Here is a 22452-nt window from a genome sequence, read left to right on the forward strand (position 1 = left end):
ACTCTCTCTGTGGAGTTCATTCATGATCCAGAAGGGAAGGATGCCATACAGACATACATGATGGACAAAGGTTATTATGTCCACTCTGAAGTTAGACACTACAACTGGTTGGCTAATGACTTCATCTTTGTCAAAAATTCTGTGCAGTGAATGGTACAAAATGCAATAGGTTCATATTTTTTACGTATACATTGGTAATGGTGACAGTGAAAGCTGGTTGTAGACAAACTTTGAAAACATGCAATATATTTTTACTTATATGTGATTTCAAATGGTGTATAACAGGTATGTAAACTTTGGATACAAGAGTGCATAATAAACCTGATCCATAATGTGTGCAAGGTCACAACAGTGGTGAATTTTTTTGTGAATCTCGGCTTTCTTTCTTGCCAGTTATGTCAGACCCTGTATGAGTTATTTGTTTATAATGTAATCTCAGCTCTGCCCAAATGAATTGATATATTTTTATTCAAGGCATTTATCTCATTTTTTGAGAAAAGCAGTGTTATGTATCATTGGACTTTGTATTATCAGTTTTTAAAGCAAGACATAGAATCTGCATGGATTACTTGCAATGCGTCAGTAATGCAGAAATATGAAAAGTATTTTTTAAATCCATTCATCAGTAGTGCAAGCAAGGCACATCATGAATGTGAACAAGAAAATTTTCTATGTAATAGAACATTTACTGTTAGTTTTTAGTGCTGATGGCTCAGCATATTTTATAAAGGTTTATAAGCTTACGCAGAAATACACAAACAGAAATCTTGTATTACTGTTTGTCATTGATACATACATACTTATAATCACAAGCATACATAGACATACTTCTTAATGAAGAGAAATATGCTTTCTGTCTTGCATACACGCCCACACTCACGAATTTATATAGGCAAGTCAGAGTTATTGCATCCACTCTTTACATATAGTAAACTCCCTAGATTGAGCATGTCTAAAATTTTATTTATCAGTCTAAACAATTTTAGCATTTCCTTTTCATATCTTCAGCCATGTACAACTATACAGTATGATTTTACATCTATTTCCTGTTGGGAGTATAATCTGCATTTTGAATGCTGAAATTTGCCAATGCTTTCAAGAGGAACCTTGCCATTTCTTCCATTCTTTTTTCATATATCATTATTGTGTTACCTAATTTGCATTTCATTAGCATCTGCCATTGGAGTTGCAGTATACCCATAACAGTTTGATTTGATGTTAACAGGTAATATAGGTGCAAAGAATTTTATTATCCATTCAGTATGAAAGTAAGGTATGGTTTTTGTGTGTCATTGCTTCTCCATGTTTACCATGATTTCTGTTGGTAAGAAATTTTATTGACACAAACATGATAATGTATATTAGCCCATTCATAGCTGTCTGTTGTTCTGCAATTTTCAGGTGGAAACTTATCAGCTGAAACGGCTTTTTAGGCCACTGGTAAATAAGCTAATGCTCAGATGAGTACCCTGAAGAATGATAGTGCCAGATGAACAGGAAATAGAACCTAATTAAGATCATTTTTAATTCTTTTGAGCATGAGGAAGTGAGCATCCCTGTTTCCCATAGGGTGAGTGAGGCATGTCAGTCAGCAGTGCTTAAATGTGTGCGATAATTATAGATTTGTGACTGTTTTTGGTTTTATTATGTTATTGTATATGCATTTGTTTGTATGTTATTGGTCTGTAAAGGCATGTGCACCATATGGAGATTGTTGGGACGTGTGCTACCACAAGTGCATAGATGTTTACGATAAATTCAGTTTGTGATTTTTTCCATACATTTCATATGTATCTAATACCAACTTCTCCATTAAAAGCTTATTCATGAATTTTTGTAACACAAATTTGTGATGCTGCTTTGGGTCTTGTATTGTTTTTCGTATGAACATTTGTTGGTAAACGATTCCCCTATAATATTACATACAAAGAATAGCAATTTATACACCAGCATCACAACTCTATAACAAAGTGAGGTCAAAGATTGCCACTCTAGATATTTATTACGGGTGTGATGTTTGGGGAGGGAGCCCTACTGAAGTCATGTGGTAAGGCAAAATAATGCATGGGAAAGGTTGGCGCACACTTCGAACTATAACTCATCCATTGACCCAAAATTGGATTTCTTGTGAATTTCTAAAGCTTTTGACCTATCTTGCATCTAATACATTTACACTGGTATTCCCTTCCTGGTTCTCTCTTTTTTTTAGAGAGGTATCTAAAGATTATTTTTTTTTATGCAGATTATTCCTGTATTGCGCTGTATTAAAAGATATCTAAGACCATAAGTATACAGAGCTGCCTTGCCTAATGCAGTTTTCCAACTATGGTTTTAAGCATACATGCTTAGAAAAATGTGTACTGTTTTGCCAAACACAGCCTTAAGTTTTGAGAATCCACAGTTTTCCATGGCATCACCAGTGGATAAGTGTCATTTGGTTATGGGCTTCTTGTCCTCCAGTTAGGCACCAACTATTACAAGTTAGAGCTAGGAGGAGTATCATAACCAAGGGGTATTACTAAGATGAGTGCTTAGTTGCCCTTTTGTGAAGCTGAGCTGGCTAGGTACTTTTTGAGAGTTAGAAGCACAGCATCATTGATGTATATACTGACATCATGATATTACCTTTCACTTTTGTCCATCATTTTCTTTATACCACAATAGTGTAAGTAAGTAGTTTTTGAAGTATAACATGCTTGTTTTCAACCATGAAGTTTTCACTATAGGATTTAAAGTTTGTATATCAAGTGTAACTATCCTTAACCTCCAATTTCCCATAGGCCCTGTACCTTGCCAACCACAGTGTTTTCAACAATGGGGTTCTTCCAGAATTGTAACCCCAGTGGTTGGCAAGGGACTTCTGTGCATTCATATATATTGGTAAAGAATGGTGTTGAGTGGACCAGGAGGGCTTATGCTGGCAGCTTAGATGTCCCTCACCTTTGTAAGTATATGATCATATTCTTTTTTTTTTTTTCCTTTTATATAAACCACATTACACAATTTGTAATTTTTCCAAGGTGTGATTTCATTCATGCGTATTTCTTATGTGTATTTTACCTTATTTACTTATGTTTTACCTGAGCTTTTTCCATGTTTATATTCTGTTTACAGATTTATTTACATGATTGAATGCACTTTCTTTTCACCAAAAAGATTGTTTCCTTCGTTTTAAAACTAACTAGATTAGTGAGCTCATACACATGGCATTATGACCAGATGGCATTATGTACTACTCTAACAATTTGTGGGTGATTGAGATGTGTGATATTTCTTTTCCTGCTGTGGCAGGAAGCTCCCAGTGACAGCTGTAGGTATTGGAAGCAAACATCAGCGGGGTTTTTGAACAGAGTTGAGAAAAGTTAAATCATCTTGCATTGATGGGGGGCAGTTCTTTAGGAATTGGCAGGTAACAAAGGGACCTGATGAAAGGTTATTCACCTGAAGTCTGCAATAGATAAGCATGGATTTTGAGTTCAAAAGGTCAAAAACTATGTGTAAGAGATGGATAGTAGATACTTAGTAGAAAGAAGTTGGTCGGCAGCCACCTGCCTGGGTATCAGGAGGGTCAGTGATGGCTGCGTGGTGAGCTAGCACTTCATTGATTGTTAAGTTGCACTCCGTTGACCCAGGTAGCTGTCTTTTCTTTCCACCTCACCTACATGTGGACTGCTGGCATTCTGTCCACAAACATACAATCATTCCATGTCATACATAATACATGACAACACTTAACTGACAAACTCATTCTTCCTAACTCTAGATTTTTCTTTGGTGAGTGCTGTGCACTAGCCCTGCCTTTTGGCAAAGTGATGGGAGCAATAGGTAGAAGTAGTAGGTAGGAACATTATGCTTGAGTATTGGGTAGAAATGTTGGGTAAAAGTAGTAGGTTAGAATGTTAGGTAGATACATTAGATAATAGTGGTTGGTGGAAACATTTGGTAGGAGCCTCTAAAAACTCTGCACGAGCTTTGTGCTCTGCCAGTGGCCTGTTAAGGGTGAGGCACTGAAGGCTAAGAAATGGCACTGGCATTAAGCAGTTATGGAGATTCTCTTTCTTTAGCCAACCAGTCAAAGGAGTTCTCAAAGGAAACAGGCATCAGAGAAGTGGGTATGATCTCAAATAGATGAGTAACTCGGTTGACTGTGGTCTAGTTTTGTGATAGGTATATTTTAAGTGTAATTTTAGAAAGCAAGATTATCTAACAGTATGGTAGTCTTAGGCCACATATTTTTTTCAGTAGAAATTCTAGATTTTGGAATGTATGTTGTATACATGTTTTTAAGTGGTGAAATTACCTAATTCCACATTTATTTGCCAGAAATCTTTTAAGGATTGTTATGTACACTATTGACCACCTTTAGCTGGCTAAGTCTGCTGAGGGAGTACATTACAGCAAAAATTATTTTGGTAACATAGGAGAGACATGCATTCAGGTTTTGGGTAAATACATTTAGTATTAACTGGTTGAAAATTACAAATATATTTTACAAGATTAATATAACACACACTCAAGCCAGCAAACATTTGTAAGATATAAGAGAGCAAGGAATGAGTATAACAGGATAAGAAAGGTGATGCTAATAGATTTTTAAAAGAATATTGTGAACGAGGCAGGAGAAAATCCAAACCTTTTTCATGAATTCACTAGGAGTAAATTGTCAGGTAAAGAGCAGCAAATCAGGCTAAGGGATTTAGTGGAGAGATTTGTTGAGGATGATATAAGGATATTTAGAAAGTAAGTGACAAGCTCAAAAGTATTTTTATAGTGGAAGTTTTTATAGTCCCAACACCAGAGAGGTGGAATGGGAAGCATTGAAATATCTAGAGGAAAGCCACCTGAGATAATTGTAAATTGTTGTAGGAGAAAGGTTTAGTCTCAGGAGAGTGGAAGAGAGTAATCATTCCTATATGAAAGGAGACCAGTAGGATGCACTGAACTACAGACATATCGCTATGACAGGTTTTGTCTTTAAGATACTGGTAAAGATAATCAGAAAGCAAATGGATGACTTTGCAGAGTGGAAATACCTAAGCGAGAAACCACAGTTTTAGGGAAAAGAGATCATGTGTAATGACCCTCTTTGATCTCTACAAGAGTGTAAGATATATCTTAGACAAAAGTGAAGGATGATTGTATTGTCAGTATCTAGAATGTCTGGAAGCTTTTGACATTGCCACATAGTAGATTGATGAAAAAAAGTTGGATCTATGGGTAGGAAATTGCCTCAAGTGTTAGCAGATAATCTCAGCAGAAGGAAACGAAGGATACAGATCAGAGGAGCCTTCTTGATATGGGTTTGGAATACTGGTGGAGTGCCACAGGTTAATATTCTGGACCATTGCTCTTCCTGATCTCTGTCAAGGACTTGCCTGAAGGACTGAGCTCTTGCCTGAATATGTTAGTGGATAGTGAGTAGTGAGAATGAGAGAGAGTGAAATAAGGCCTTAGTGTGAATATGATATAGCAGGAAATTAGCTGTAGGTCTTAAATTTTGACTGTATTACTTTTGATGTAGCAACAGTTGTGAATCAGATAATTCGGGGTGACATGAATAAGCCTTGAGACTCGCTGTCCCTCCCAGCAACTCTCAGTCCACCCCATTCCACTTCAACAGCACTATCTTGAAATTATGACTTCAACAAAATGTAGGTTGAATTGCCAGAAGTTGGCAGCTTGTTGTTAGGCATGAGCTTTGTTTTGAGATTCGTGAGAGTAGAACATGATGGATAGTGATATCTTTGATAGAGCTAGAACTTTTAGCTTAATTTTGCTTGCTTTTTTTAAGATACTTTTAAGATTGTATAGTCTCATTGAAGGAAACAGAAAATATTATCAATTTGAACACTTGATCATGCCTGATATCACAGTTTCTCAGTTTGGTGAAATACTTATTTTCCATTTTTTGACATTTGTTCCCTCTGCAATTAAATATTTTCAACTTGTTTAATACTTAAGATATGTATTTGTAGTATATACCTGATTATGATAGTCTTTAAGTTTATATTGACCACATTTGGTTGTGTTGTTATTTTTTGATACTCAGTAGTATGAGTAGGACCAGGTCACATTTGATAGATCTTATGTTATTTTTCATCCCATTTACTTTGCAGGATATGGGTTAATGTTGAATTTTTCCTCAATAATTGTGCTGCTTTCTGATTTATATAGCTAAATCACTGAAAAGTGCTGTTTGGTACTGACAGTGTAAGAGTTAACCTTTGTGTACCAGGATCATCTTACAAGCATTTCTTAGTTAAGTAGAAATCATGAGTTATCATATGGAGAAATATAAGTGTGGTTATATGGACTGGATTTTTGGAGGATCATGGTTATTCAAAGACTATATGTCATCAGCATTTTTCCTGGCCAAATTAGGCAAGAATAAACAGGAAAATTGGTCATTGAATATGGATGCCAGAACTGTATGTGGTATTCTTTGTTTTAAAAGTTAATGTTTATAGTGATATCAGTGACATTTGATAAATCATCTGTAATTAGGCATTAAGTATTAATAAGATGATGTTGCTCTGTCTACCACTCACACACCTGTCATCTTAGAAGTTTTTAGTTTCATTCAGGCATTCAGTGGATATTTTTTCAAATGAATTACTTGTGAAGTTGTTGCACGGTTGAATGTACAGTTGCCTTTTACTGTTTTTATAAAATCAAAGATTGGACATAGATTTTCCAACTTGTCCATGTGCATGATTTACTCTGTAGTGTCAAGACATGAAGTTTATGCTATCTTATTGTTGCTGATATGATGGTAATTTTATAAATTACTATATCATTCAGTGTATACACAGCATTATCCAGTAGATTAGTAATATTGAAAAGAAGAGCCACACCTAATTTGTGAGCAGACACTGGAACTTAAACCAGGATTGGTTCTAACAGAGAGCAACAGCTGCATAATGGAGGTTTTCACTTATCATTTGTTGTATGTTTATGGAGTAGTTAAAGAGTTTTAAGCAAGGTTAAAGTAAATAGATATGTCATTATGGCAAAGATTAGAATGGTATTAATTCCATGAACTCTTGGTTGTTTATATGTTTCATATTAGCATTAGTTTATAGAATGTTCTAAAGGGATGAAACTCAGTTAGATTTTACTCTTGGCTGGCTTACCTGTTGACAGTCGACACCTTAGTCTTTGTACTAAAATGGCTATTTATGCCTTGATACCTACCCTTGTGCCTAGCCTGCTTACAAACTCAGGTTTAAGCAATGTGGTTGTACTGAATTATATTTTACACTCATTTATTGATTCCCCTTTTTAGGGATTCATTCCACTGTCCCAAGCATGGATTAGTCAGCTGCTTCTGTAGCTTTAGGGCTTGGTGCATTATCTCTGTATGGGATTGTCCTGCTAGCATTGCTAGGCTAATGAGAAGTGTGGCTAGGCTTTTGGTCGCTGCAGCTCTTTTTCCAGTGTTGATTGATTTTTAGACTGGGTTTAGGACTGAAGCCTCTTGTATAGCTTATGTTGGCCCTTGGATCCAACTGTTTTCTGTTGTGGGGCACTAAGATTGGGTATCAGTGCTTTGGATTGATTAGAATGAGAATTGCTTGGATAGATTTTTGTTCATACTTGATCTTTTCCCATGTTGAGATATTGCTAGGAGAGACAAAGATGGGCATATCCACTCATATACACATGTATGTACTCATTTGTGGATGTGGTATTTCTTCGTCTGTTTCCTGGCATTACCTTGTTGATGCAGGGGACGGCCATTGGGTATGGGGAAAAGAAGAGAATGTACATGTTATCTTTTTCTTTTCCTTAATGCATTTGTGCTGTTTCCTGTGGGTTGGGTTTGGCATCAGGAATGGATGACAGCATGAAAGTATGAATATATACATTTGTATGTATTTATATGCTTGTGTATAAAAGTGAAATTGCAGTTCAGTAGAAGTTTGCATAATTTTATGTAATGTCATTTTTCTGTACATGCTGTAAGACATATTTCTTGGAGACAATCTGCCTCATCAGATGCAAACAATTCATGAAGATTTTAAATCCCAACACAACAACACAGATTCCATCTTGTAATTGCCATGCCAGTATAGCATGGAAGAAATGAATGCTCTTGTGAAAGTCATCTGGGGTGAAAGGAAAAGTTAAAGAGAAAGAAAGGAGAAATTAAACAGGGCTATGCAAGTGTTTTGAAACGTAACTCTTAAAGGAAGATAGGTTATATGATGAGGGAAAGACAAGAGAAGGAAGAGAATTCCACAGTGTTGCTGTTTGAGGAAAGAAGAAGGTATCATAACTGCCAGTCCTTGAGTGGGTAGTCTCCACACACAAGTTGTGGGAAGCAGCAACCAAATGCATGCTGCGTGTCCAATTTCAGGGTGGGTACATGTGTAGACAATTCATGAGAACAGTGACCAAAATAATACCATTGGAGTAGAGAGATTATTGTGATTTTTGCTCTTATTTTACTTCAGTCAGTATAAGCAATACATATACCTCATTGCCAACATGCATATATGTATTGTATACTAAAAAGCAGAAAGTATTTGGAACAAATGTTAAGTGTCTCTGCCTTTTATATTGATGGAATTATTATTTTGCTTTCATTCTGTTTTAAGGAATATAGTCTATACATACATAACAGTAAGATTTATACTGGTGGTGCAAATGAATAGAAACTGGCTCATGCAGCAACTGCACAAACAGTGGTTCCTTTTTTTGTGTTATCTTCAGGGTAACTGAAGTTGATTGTTGTGCTTAAGCATTTGATAGCCATAACTCTTACATCCCCACTCCTTACCAGAATCTAGCCTTGACTTTGTGCTGGGAAATTCTGGTCTGTGGATATTCAGGTTAGGAGGCTTTGCCAGGTTTAGATATATATGGATAGGGGTTTTAAGGGCTATATTGATAATAATATATACTTTGGCATCACTATTTATGAACACATTTTCCCATTAAATCTGGTTCTTTTGGGCTAGACCAAACTCCTATACTTCATAATCATTATTCTAGTGTTAGTGGCTGATAATCAATCATTAAATTTTTTTTTCTAATGGTGAATTAATGTATTTTTGTATCTGTACAAAATATGCCAATAGATAGATGCATCATAAGATAACAGAAGTTTTGTAACAATGTGGAAACTGGAGAATATTTTCCTTGGAAGGATGGATGTATGATCTATTTAATAGAAATTTGGTCCATCTCAAACATAGAACTCCCCCAATATCACATTGTATCATAGAACAACACTTCAGTTATGAGAGTTGAGAATTAGGGTATAAATTCCTATGACATGATCCATCATAGTTGGGTCAAATTTAAAAAGAAAAAAGATGCAATTTGAGGCAGGAAATCTTCAAGAGGAGAAGGCAGAAACTTCCCTTATCCCATGCCAATTCACAGTCTGCGGCTTATTAGCAATATTTGACTACATAGGCATGCTTTTAGCCTTTGATAATGATACAGATCCCACTTGTAAATGTACCCTGGTGTTCTCTAGAGGGATTAAAGATCCTTCACATGGCTAAAGGGAGATATATGTTGAGAGAAAGAGTTGTTCCACACAGTTAACATTCAGTAGAATTTTCAAAGGCATAAGAAAACTCTTCCTTCTTGTCCTCCAGCTGAAACTTGCTGAATCACTTTAGTAAGGGGATGATGTAGACAATGTTAGTGCCCCTTCCAGTAACCCTCATTCTATCACATTCTCCTCCAACACCACCCCATGCCTTCATTACCACATTTGCTGGTAAGTTTTCAATAATTATTTATCTAAATTAAAAGATAAGATTGTGTGGTAAGCTATCCTTTTGGGATGGTAGCGTATGTACAATGTTTTTTCCAGCCATGACTTCACAGTATATATTCATATATGTGTATACCTAAGCACAATACAGAGTTTATCATATTTTTTGTGTGATTTTACTTATACATTTATTTATAAACAATATCAGTTATACAATTACTGAACAACTAATACTCACATAAGGAGTAGTGTGGATATTTTTTTTGTATTAAGCAATAATACTTTAGTAATTGATTTTTTATTCTAAAACTAACTAAATATTCATCAGATGGTGTTTTATATAAGGAGAGAAAGTGGGACCTAGTGTGATGTACACATGTATGATGCATATAGGTTAGTGATGCATGTAATTTTTTTTCAGCTATGGCAGGAGAGTGCTTGTGACACCTATGGGTAAGAGATGTAATCGAATAGTAGCTGGTAATTCAGATATGGAAAGGAACCCTGAAATTTTCATTTGATAGTATTATCAGGGAGCAGTGCATCATCAGTTGATGATTATGGCAGTTAAGGGGTTAAGAGTTAGAGAAAATTACAACTTAGAAATACAATCTCTCTTTTCAAATGAGCTTCATTTGCTAGTTTAACATTTCACATAGCATCCTGTTTTTCCAGGAATGTAACTCTGTCACTGAACACAGGGTCCCTGTACAAGTAGGAATGCAGTTGATATTGATAGAAAGATTGCAGTTTGTATGTATGTATGAAATACTTAATCATTTTAGGTACTACATATGATTATCAATGGACTGAATAAAAACTTGTATTACTTTTTGTTATACAAACACGAAGTTGCATTCTGTATTTGTAGTTTGATATGGTATCTCTTGAAAAGCAAAGATTTTGCTCTAACAAAGAAAATGTGGTTTGTAGAAAAGATATAAGATATTTATATAGCAACTTCTTGAATCTTGTTTGGGATATGAAAAAAAAAAAAAGCATCATTTCAGTGTCATAAAATGATATATATTATGCATTTATGTTTTAAGAGATCAGGAATTATTTGTTATGGATGGTAATCCTATTATTAGATATACAGTTTTGACAAGATTTTGTTCATAGTTTATTGGTTTAGTTGGCAAAGAAATCTAGTATTGATTCATCAACAAAACCCTTTCCATCAGTGAATGGGTTTGCAATCACATAAATAGGGTTAGAAGTAATGACTGAGAAATTAATCAAATGTACCACATGTATGGAAAATGCATGACAGCAGTAATATTTATTTATAGTTTGGTAAGTTATTCATGTTTCAACATTGCATCAACATTATCCTCATCAAAGGTCTAGTGTAAGTATGATATTGTCACAGTCATAATTTTCATACCGTTAGATTTTATTTTTTTTTTCATTTTTCAAATAGCACTGTAATGATGAATGCTGTACTGTTTGTTGATTGATCATTTTGGAATATGACACCCTTGTTGTTATCATTTACAGAAAAATTTGAGTTTCATTGTTTTGAGAGTCACTTCAAGTTAAGCATTCATATACACAGACTTGGACCAGCCTGCTGCCTTTGTTGTTCCTAACAAGAATTGAGTGTACTTTTAAGCTCTTAATTGTCTTGATAATAAAACCTTAATGAAGTGTGGAATATTTGAGGGTTATTTATATTGTTACTCTAAGCACATGGTCAAATACTCTTTAGTAACTTAATAGTTTCCTTATTGCATCTGTTATTTCATTTTTATGTGATGTATGGTTTTCATGACTACTTCTGCTCATATTCTTTGTTTTTAGATTAATCTCATTCAGTATGCTCTAATCTTAGTGGAATGTAATCAGCGTCAGCACTGCATGTGCATATTTTTGTTGGCTCACATTGTGATAGTATTTCAGAGGTGACAATCGTTTTAGCATGTTAACTATTTTATGATTTCATATGTGGTGACAATGTCACCATCATGAAAGTCATCTAAGAATTCTCATTTCATAAATTCTCATTGTGCATTTTTATTGTATCTATTAAAATACACATAAAGTGAATATGTATGGTATTTTTCATGTCTAGTTCTGTGTAATGCTATTAAGAAATTAAATTGATTGGTACATGACACCATACTGCAGTACAAACATGATTATTATTAGGCATTGATTTCACAGTATTGTATTTCCATAGCAATCTTATGACAAGTGCCTTGTATTGATTATAAAGGATATAATGTTTATTCTTTATGCACTGAATCATTATTACAGTTATCCCACTGCAGCAGATTTTTCTTGAGGTAACTAGTTGAATCATGAACTGGCTGTGTTATGGATTGTAAGACAGTAAAACATGCTCAACTTTTTCTTAGATGAATATAAAGTGAGTTTCAGTATGATGATATTTAGGAATTGTATGTAATGCCCATCCATATATGCTGTACAAGTGTCAAACTATTTGTGTAAGTGTGTATGAATTGAGAAGACTTTTAGGATATGTATGTATGTAAATTTATTAACTGTTTAAGGCATGCAGCCTCCTTTTTTATGGAGAATGAAATTTTTTCTTAGGGATTATTTGATCAATGACTCTTGCAGTCTTAAGACAACCACACTTTTTGATTCATTAATTTAAAAGTGATAGTTATACCACTTTCCCGTAACCGTAGACAATATAATAAAAAGATGAAGAAATTGATGGTAAGCAACATATCCCAAAACACAGTACTATACCTTAGAAGTCTTTTTTTATTATTATTATTTGTATAGCTCCCTTAGCTTTCCTGCATATAATTATTATTCTCATACTAGCAAGTTTCTGATTTTCCTCAAATATGCACTAACAGAGGAAACCTTTTCTTTTTACTTTATTATGATATAGTAAGTGAAGATTTCATGTTTGTGGTAACAAAATAAAACACATTCTTCAGTAATTTGAAGATGTTTAAAGGGAGAACTTTGCATTATTTTCAGGAAAGATTTTGCATGTCACGTGGTTTCAGAGTGGAATTAATTTATGACCCGTGAAAGAGTAAAGCAGAAGGATAGCTTAATGTATTTCCAGTGCTTTTTACCAATTTGAGGGCTTTTATATATTTTAGACCCCAGGTTGGAGGTTAATAGATTGAATTAAGCGGATTACACATATATATGAATGATTTATTAGGTGCAACACATCAATTGTCTGTGATTTTTTAGTAGAAATAAAAAAAAACAGGGTCATTAATTGGAAATTCATCAGCACACTGATGATGCAGAGTTGAGAAAGCACAGAGATTATGAGTTTTGATTAGAATTATTTTTATGTGTACAGTGTAAGTAATAAGTGAAAAAAAAATTCCAATGTAGAAGAAAGTTTTATTTACAATTCACATACCTATGCAGGTGTATGGGAACACTCCAAGAAATACTGCCCTCTTTCTGCATCCTATTCATGCATATTCACTGTGTCCTGTGAATGAGATAATGTACAGAACAGATGACTGAGCCTTAGAGGAAAAAAGCCCTATTTCCTAAAGAAAAATAGTTATTACAAGTAAAGCAACTGCCATCTATGTAAACTTGAAGAAATAAGGCAGTTCATATAAAAAAAAGTATGAGTTAACTCGCATAGACAGGGAGAAAATGAAGAGAAGCTAGAAATTATATGTTTTGGTCAAGATGGTGTGTGAAGTGAGAGGGTCAGGGAGAATGATTTGGTACATAGGAGGTAGTGAAAGCTTTGTGGAAGATGAAAGCTGGCAAGGCATCGGGTTTCAATGGTATTGCAGTGGAATTTATTAAAAGAGGGGGTGACTGTGTTGTTGACTGGTTGGTAAGGATATTCATTGTGTGTATGGTTCATGGTGAAGTGCCTGAGGATTGGCGGAATGCATGCATAAAGCCATTGTACAAAGGCAAAAGGGATAGAGCTGAGCGTTCAAATTACAGAGGTATAAGTTTGTTGAGTTTTCTTAGGAAATTATGTGGGAGGGTATTGATTGAAAGGGGTAAAGGCATGTACAGAGCAGCAGATTGGGGAAGAGCAGTGTGGTTTCAGAAGTGGTAAAGGATGTGTGGATCAAGTGTTTGCTTTGAAGAATGTATGTGAAAAATACTTAGAAGAACAGATGGATTTGTATGTGGCTTTTATGGATCTGGAGAAGGCATATGATAGAGTTGATAGAGATGCTTTGTGGAAGGTATTAAGAGTATATGGTGTGGGAGGTAAGTTGCTAGAAGCAGTGAAAAGTTTTTATCAAGGATGTAAGGCATGTGTATAAGTAGGAGGAGAGGAAAGTGATTGGTTCCCAGTGAATGTCGGTTTGTGGCAGGGATGCATGATATCTCCATGGTTGTTTAATTTGTTTATGGATGGGGTTGTTAGGTAGGTGAGTGCAAGAGTTTTGGAGAGAGTGGCAAGTATGCAGTCTGTTGTGGATGAGAGGGCTTGGGAAGTGAGTCAGATGTTGTTCACTGATAATACAGCGCTGGTGTTTGATTAAAGTGAGAAACTGCAGAAGCTGGTGACTGAGTTTGGTAAAGTGTGTGAAAGAAGAAAGCTGAGAATAAATATGAATAAGAGCAAGGTTATTAGGTAGAGTAGGGTTGAGGGACAAGTTAATTAGGAGGTAAGTTTGAATGGAAAAAAGCTGAAGGAAGTAAGGTGTTTTAGATATTTGGGAGTGGATTTGGCAGCGGATGGAACCATGGAAGCGGAAGTGAGTCACAGGGTGGGGGAAGGGGCAAAAGTTCTGGGAGCATTGAAGAATGTGTGTAAGGCGAGAATATTATCTCGGAAAGCAAAAATGGGTATGTTTGAAGGAATAGTAGTTCCAACAATGTTATATGGTTGCGAGGCATGGGCTATAGATAGGGTTGTGCGAAGGAGGGTGGATGTGTTGGTCATTAGATGTTTGAGGACAATATGTGGTGTGAGGTGGTTTGATCAGGTAAATAATGAAAGGGTAAGAGAAATGTGTGGTAATAAAAAGAGTGTGGTTCAGAGAGCAGAAGAGGGTGTATTAAAATGGTTTGGTCACATGGAGAGAATGAGTGAGGACAGATTGACAAAGAGGATATATGAAGCGTCTGGGGCAAACCATGGAAAGTTTTGTGGGGCCTGGATGTGGAAAGGGAGCTGTGGTTTCGTTGCATTATACATGACAGCTAGAGACTCAAGTGTGAACAAATGTGGTCTTTGTTGTCTTTTCCTGGCACTACCTCTTGCGCATGCAGGGGGAGGGGGGTGTCATTTCATGTGTGGCGGGGTGGCGACGGGAGTGAATAAAGGCAGCAAGTATGAATTATGTACGTGTGTATATATGTATATGTCTGTGTATGTATATATATGTATACATTGAAATGTATAGGTATGTATATATGCGTGTGTGGACGTGTATGGATATACATGTGTATGTGGATGGGTTGGGCCTGGGCCATTCTTTTGTCTGTTTCTTTGCACTACCTTGCTAACGCAGGAGACAGCAACAAAGTATAACAGATGAAATATATAAAATGTATAATACATAAAGTTGAAATGTATAGGTATGTATATGTGCGTGTGTGGGCGTTTATGTATATACATGTGTATGTGGGTGGGTTGGGCCATTCTTTTGTCTGTCTCCTTGCGCTACCTCGCTAATGCGGGAGACAGCGACTAAGTATAATTGAATGAATAAATAATGCATATGAAAAATACTTAGAAAATTATAGTGTAAATGGCTGTAGAGTTCCATTGTATTGGATATTTCTGTTGTTAACAGGGTTGAAATACTGAACATATATTAGTTTAAAGGTGATAGATATACCCCTACCTACTAGTACATATGGTGAGATTTTGCCCTTAGGCTGGGCTTGTTTCTTGCTTAACAAACTTTTTCTTTTCTGCCATCCACCATTTATAATTATCAAACTTGGGCTAATCTGGAAGTACACTAAGCCAGATATCAAGACTTCTTTTGAATGTTTCACTGCTTATCCCATGTAGATATCTTATTTCACATGGTATCACTTTGAAAAACATTTCCATCTTTCTTGATTTATTGTTCTCTTGAAATGTATTATTTGAGATTTGATTACTGTACTTTGTGTCTACCTTATTGGTTTGCTTTTAAAGCAAGTATTTTTTTTTATACTTTTAATTTGATGCAATGCATAGTGTATCATATATATATTTGTATTTTTCTTTTTAGAATGTAGAATTCATGTTCTTTTGACTTCTCTTGATGACATGAATTATCCATTTCTCTTTTTTTCTTGTCCTTTTGGTGACTATATAATACAGAAGTGTTAGAGTTTGCTTTTCATGTATGTATTGGGAAGGTTAGTGACATCTGCATAGTAAGCCAGCACTTCATCAGTTGTTAAGTTGCACTCTTCTGATCCACATAGGTATCTCTTCTTTCTGCCTCACCCACACATAGACTCCTGGCATTCTGTTCGCAAACATACAATATCTCTTTGTCCCACTAAACTCATACAACTCATTCTTTGTAACTTCAGATTAGATTTTCCTGCAGTGAGCAACATGCACTAGCCCTGCCTTTTGGCAAAATGGATAAAAGTAGTAGGTAGGAACATTAGGGAAGAGCATTTGGCAGTAGTTGGTAGTAGTTAGTATTAGGGTGGAACATTAGGCAGGAATAGTAAGTAGAAGCACTTGGTAAGAATATTAGGTAGGAGCCTCTAGAAACACTACACTATAGTTGCCCTCTGCCAGTGGCCTATTAAGGGTGAGGCACTTAAGGCGAACAAGTGCCACATGAGTTCACCAGTTATGGAGACTTTTTCTGTGGCCATTCCCTTAAGGGAGTTCTTGGAGGGAATGGGCATCAGAGATACAGATAGATAATATGTAATGAGTGGCTTCATCATAAATGTTTTCTCTTATAGTGGATGTTTCTGTTATCACTCTGCTCATCACTTGACCAGATGTAATGTTATTTTATCTGTCTATACTCTAAATAGTACATTTTTATTTACAATTTCTCCAAAGTCTTTACATAAGTCTCCTCAAATTTCTCCTGTTAGCCCTTCACTGAGTGCATCCATAACATCCAGTATCTCTCTGTGAGACAGCTATTCGAATTTCTTTTCTTTGAATTCCATGAGCTCTTCCTCTGCCCATATGTATATAATGTTTCAATCCTCTTGTATTCTTTCTTTGTCCTTGTGTGCTTACCATTGTTACTCTTTTGTCATATGAGAGGCATCATATTAGACTTTCTTTTATATATTTGTCTTTGTTGGATATCAATATTATGAAGAGCATTGAGGCTGATACTGTTCCATGAGGAACTGATAAAACTTCATATGACACAGCCCCATCAGCTATTACCCTAAATTTTCTGTATGATTTGTTTCCTTAATTTACCTCTTATGTTCTGATTTGTGATGAAGTGTTTGTGCAAAATTGAAGATGGACTTTTCATTAGTTAGTAAGGTAGGGGTGCAGCATGGGTATTGTGTGTGTATGAGTGAAGCAGATAAGAGAGTCCATATCACTGGTCAGAAGAATTTGAGCTTTTCAGTATTGTGAGACACAGATCATATGTTGAGAGACTGTTACACAAGTTCCTTTATATTGCCTGCCAAAGCTCCTTCATGTGAAAAGGAATGGATTATCAAAATAAGTATCATTTCAGTTTTCCTCCTGTTGATATCTTTATACATCCCCACTTGATAGTCTGTCCTATGCTCTTTAAATCCAATGGCACTGAGGAACTGAAAGACTGGACAGGTGTACAAAAAGCAAATTTCACCTTAGTCATTATTATTATTATTAGTAGTAGTAGTATATAAAGTTCAGGCATTAAGTGTATAGTCAAGGAAATTAGAATCCAAGTCCTACTTGGTGAATCAACATGTATACAGCAAGTAGATATGAAGAATTTTGGTGTTGAGTACCTCATTATCTCGTACAGTGTACATAAGTTAGGGATGCATATGAAGTGCTACAGTCAAGAACTAGACAAGTGACAATTAAGAATGCCAGGTAAAGCAGTTAAGTTTTAACAAATTAGAGATAGATGTAACTTGAACTGATAAAGTTATCAAATCAATTTTTATCTTATTTTTAGCTTACCCCCTCTAAATTATAACTGTATGAAAGGAGAAATGAATTCAATGAACACTTTATAGTGAAAACGATATTACTATGTTAGTATGCATGAAAAAACTGCATGTTATTGTACAAATTAATATAATATTTCTTACCAGAAACATAAAAAGAAATACAACTTTTAGATTCAAGGATTAAAGTTATTGTGCTCCTGTATGAAATAAGACTACAGTTCCTCGGGTCAATAATCACATTTAAAAAAAAAAGAAAGTTATCTCCCCAGTCTGAGGAGATAGCTTTTAAACATGGCAATCACTTCCCAGTCTTTCTTATCTCTCCCTTATCAGTAAATTTCTCATTCATACACGCCCTACTTCACCCAAGGTTTATGTTCCGTGTATTTTCTGTTACTTTTGAATAGTGGTGGTTGTTGGTGATGGTAGTAGTGGTTAGTAATGGTGGTGGGAGAGGAGGTGGATAGAGTTAACATCACTTCTTCCTCTCTCTCTCCCTCTCTCTCTCTCTCCCCCATCCCACTTATGGTAGCAATACAACCCAAATTCTGATATTATATTATTGTTAACATATTGTATAAAATGATGTTTTAAGTATAGTCACACAGGAAAAGAAATGAGATATTTAAAATGATAGTGCTGGCGAAAGGGGAGATGGAGATTTTACTTATGCAAAGACAGTGTATTCCAGTATACCTGGGTGATAAGGCGAAATTTCACGTCTTTTTCTCAGGAAAAATCACCCATGTTTATGCTGTAATAGGCTTCACAGTATTCTTTTTTGAAGTTTAAAGATTAAAATGATATGATATGGTAAACACATTTTTGGCTGCTTGTTGCTTGACTAGTTCTCACCTAGAGCACCTTATATGTTCTCCCCTGATTTATGCCCATAATTCTCCCCAATATAAGTGAATTATATATATAATACTGGGGATAGGGGAGAAAGAATACTTCCCACGTATTCCCTGCATGTTGTAGAAGGCAACTAAAAGGGGAGGGAGCAGGGGGCTGGAAATCCTTCCCTCTTGTTTTTTTTCTTTAATTTTCCAAAGGAAGGAACAGAAGGGGGCCAGGTGAGGATGTTCCCTCAGAGGCCCAGTCCTCTGTTCTTAACGCTACCTTGCTAACGCGGGAAATGGCAAATAGTTTGAAAGAAATATATAATAAGTGTGTTAGAGCTCCAAATAACTCTCACTAAATGTTTTGGAACCTACTGAGATTGCTGTGTGTGTGTACATCAGTACTGAAAACTCTTGGGTGAGACTCCAGTGTTTCAACAAAGGTTCTTGATCTCAGCCACACCAAGGTAGCAACAATCAAAGTATGGCAGTAATATTAAGTGTGGGATCTGCAAGGGAGGGCAGTATGGATAAATGAAACAAGCACTTTATGTGTGTATATTTTAAGAGCACAGATCTCTATCTAAATACATGCAAACAAACACATACTGTACCTCAAAAGGAAAATAAACCATCAGACAGGAAAGAATAGGAAAATAAACCCTCAGAGAGAACTTGGGTCAAGGAGAAGTAACTTGTCTCCCAAACAGAATAAGATTCACATACCTAGCCTAGCCTTAGTCATAAAAGTAAATACACCACAAGACTGTAAGATAATACAAGATTATGTCAACAATATATTGTCCATTATCTACTGTTTAAGATAGGTATATGCATGTTCTAACATTGAATTGAATTATAAGACTGAGTATTAGATAAATTAGAGCACTGAGAATGAATATATCATGAAGAGTATGCCATTGAGTAAGTATTTCACTAAGCAGGAGCATACTGGAAAATGTCACAAAAATCCCCATGGGAATTATCAAAATTCATAACTAATTGAATAAGTACCTTGAAATATCACTAGAAAGTATCACTTACTAATTTATTTCTGTTAACATTAATGATTCCAAAGGCTATGGTACTAGCTTGGACATTATACTGATTTTAACACTATATAATGTAGTACTGAGTGAGAGAGTATAGTGCTGAACTGTGGTAACACAGTAATGAAAATGTTGAGTTACAGTATGTCACTGCAGATTTATTATATTTGAAATTCTGTAACCAGGTGGGAAATGGTAACTGAGGTTGTTAGATACTGATTCAGGAGAATCACGGCTGTAACAAACCAGACCTCACAGACGGGGAAACTCCAGAGACAGACCCATGGGTGTTATCAAAAAGTCTCTGGACTTTAGTGAAGGTAGAACTGGTATGATGCAAAGTGGCTATGGTTGGTCAGATACAACTGAACAAAGTGCAGCATGAGCTGCTGCTGGGAGACATTGGGAGTCCACAGTTAACTTAGCTATTCATGCACCACTTGGGGCTGGTCAGTGAAATAGTTATGGTTACATGGCTTAGGTTAGGGTGTGTGGTTGTATTTATATATATTTTATTTATATTTATTTATTATACTTGACTGCTGTTTCCCGCATCAGCAAGGTAGTGCCAGGAAACAGATGAAGAGAGGGCCATCCACTCGTATACACATATATATACTTAAACGCCCATATACATACATATACACATACACAGACATGTACATATATACATTTGTACATATTCATCTTGCTTGCCTTCATCAATTCCTGGAGCCACCCCGCCCACAGGAATCAACTTCACTATCCCCTGATTCAGCAAGGTAGTGCCAGGAAACAGACTAAAAAGGTCACATCCCTTCACACTCAGTCTCTAGCTGTCATGTATAATGCACCAAAACCACAGCTCCTTATCCACATCCAGGCCCCACAAACCTTTCCATTGTTTACCCCAGATGTTTCACATTCTCTGGTTCAGTTCATTTACAGCACGTCGACCCAGGAATACCACATCATTCCAATTCACTACATGACAGCTAGAGACTGAGTGTGGATGAATGTGGCCTTTGTTGTCTTTTCCTAACGCTACCTTGCACACATGATGGGGGAGGGGATTTGTTATTTCATGTGTGGCGGGGTGGCGATGGGAATGAATAAAAGCAGACTATGAATTATGTACATGTGTATATATGTATATGTCTGTGTGTGTATGTATATGTATACATTGAGATGTATAGGTATGTATATTTGCGTGTGTGGACGTGTATGTATATACATGTGTATGAGGGTGGGTTGGGCCATTCTTTCATCTGTTTCTTTGCACTACCTCACTAACATGGGAGACAGCGACAAAGCAAAATAAATATAAATAAAATATATTTTATTTTATATTTATTTTGCTTTGTCGCTGTCTCCCGGGTTAGCGAGGTAGCGCAAGGAAACAGATGAAAGACTGGCCCAACCCACCCACATACACATGTATATACATACACGTCCACACACACAAATATACATACCTATATATATATATATTCTTTCTTTCAAACTATTCACCATTTCCCACGTTAGCAAGGTAGCGTTAAGAACAGAGGACTGGGCCTCTGAGGGAATATCCTCACCTGGCCCCCTTCTCTGTTCCATCTTTTGGAAAATTAAAAAAAAAAAAGAGGGGAAGATTTCCAGCCCCCCGCTTCCTCCCCTTTTAGTCACCTTCTGCAACACACAGGGAATACGTGGGAAGTATACTTTCTCCCCTATCCCCAGGGATAATATATATATTATTGTTTAATTTGTTTATGGATGGGGTTGTTAGGGAGGTGAATGCAAGAGTTTTGGAAAGAGGGGCAAGAATGAAGTCTGTTGTGGATGAGAGAGCTTGGGAAGTGAGTCAGTTGTTGTTCGCTGATGATACAGCGCTGGTTGCTGATTCATGTGAGAAACTGCAGAAGCTGGTGACTGAGTTTGGTAAAGTGTGTGAAAGAAGAAAGTTAAGAGTAAATGTAAATAAGAGCAAGGTTATTAGGTACAGTAGGGTTGAGGGTCAAGTCAATTGGGAGATAAGTTTGAATGGAGAAAAACTGGAGGAAGTTAAGTGTTTTAGATATCTGGGAGTGGATCTGGCAGCAGATGGAACCATGGAAGCGGAAGTGAATCATAGGGTGGGGGAGGGGGCGAAAATCCTTGGAGCCTTGGAGAATGTGTGGAAGTCGAGAACATTATCTCGGAAAGCAAAAATGGGTATGTTTGAAGGAGTAGTGGTTCCAACAATGTTGTATGGTTGTGAGGCGTGGGCTATGGATAGAGTTGTGCGCAGGAGGATGGATGTGCTGGAAATGAGATGTTTGAGGACAATGTGTGGTGTGAGGTGGTTTGATCGAGTAAGTAATGTAAGGGTAAGAGAGATGTGTGGAAATAAAAAGAGCGTGGTTGAGAGAGCAGAAGAGGGTGTTTTGAAATGGTTTGGGCACTTGGAGAGAATGAGTGAGGAAAGATTGACCAAGAGGATATATGTGTCGGAGGTGGAGGGAACGAGAAGTGGGAGACCAAATTGGAGGTGGAAAGATGGAGTGAAAAAGATTTTGAGTGATAGGGGCCTGAACATGCAGGAGGGTGAAAGGCGGGCAAGGAATAGAGTGAATTGGATCGATGTGGTATACCGGGGTTGACGTGCTGTCAGTGGATTGAATCAGGGCATGTGAAGCATCTGGGGTAAACCATGGAAAGCTGTGTAGGTATGTATATTTGCGTGTGTGGACGTGTATGTATATACATGTGTATGGGGGTGGATTGGGCCATTTCTTTCGTCTGTTTCCTTGCGCTACCTCGCAAACGCGGGAGACAGCGACAA

The 22452-nt window shown here is 36.4% G+C and overlaps 1 protein-coding gene across 4 annotated transcripts in view; it reads left to right on the forward strand.

Annotated features, from left to right (window-relative positions):
• Nucleotides 1–22452, forward strand: part of LOC139747202 (protein Star-like) — a 37230-nt gene that overhangs the window by 10740 nt on the left and 4038 nt on the right. For all 4 annotated transcript variants that reach the window (XM_071659220.1, XM_071659218.1, XM_071659217.1 and 1 more), the window contains exon 7: nucleotides 1–22452. This exon is cut by the window's right edge and continues 4038 nt beyond it. In XM_071659220.1, coding sequence (XP_071515321.1) covers nucleotides 1–150 — 150 coding nt within the window. In that variant the 3' untranslated portion in view covers nucleotides 151–22452.

The sequence above is a fragment of the Panulirus ornatus genome, chromosome 67, assembly GCF_036320965.1.
Source record: "Panulirus ornatus isolate Po-2019 chromosome 67, ASM3632096v1, whole genome shotgun sequence".
Classification (NCBI taxonomy): domain Eukaryota; kingdom Metazoa; phylum Arthropoda; class Malacostraca; order Decapoda; family Palinuridae; genus Panulirus; species Panulirus ornatus.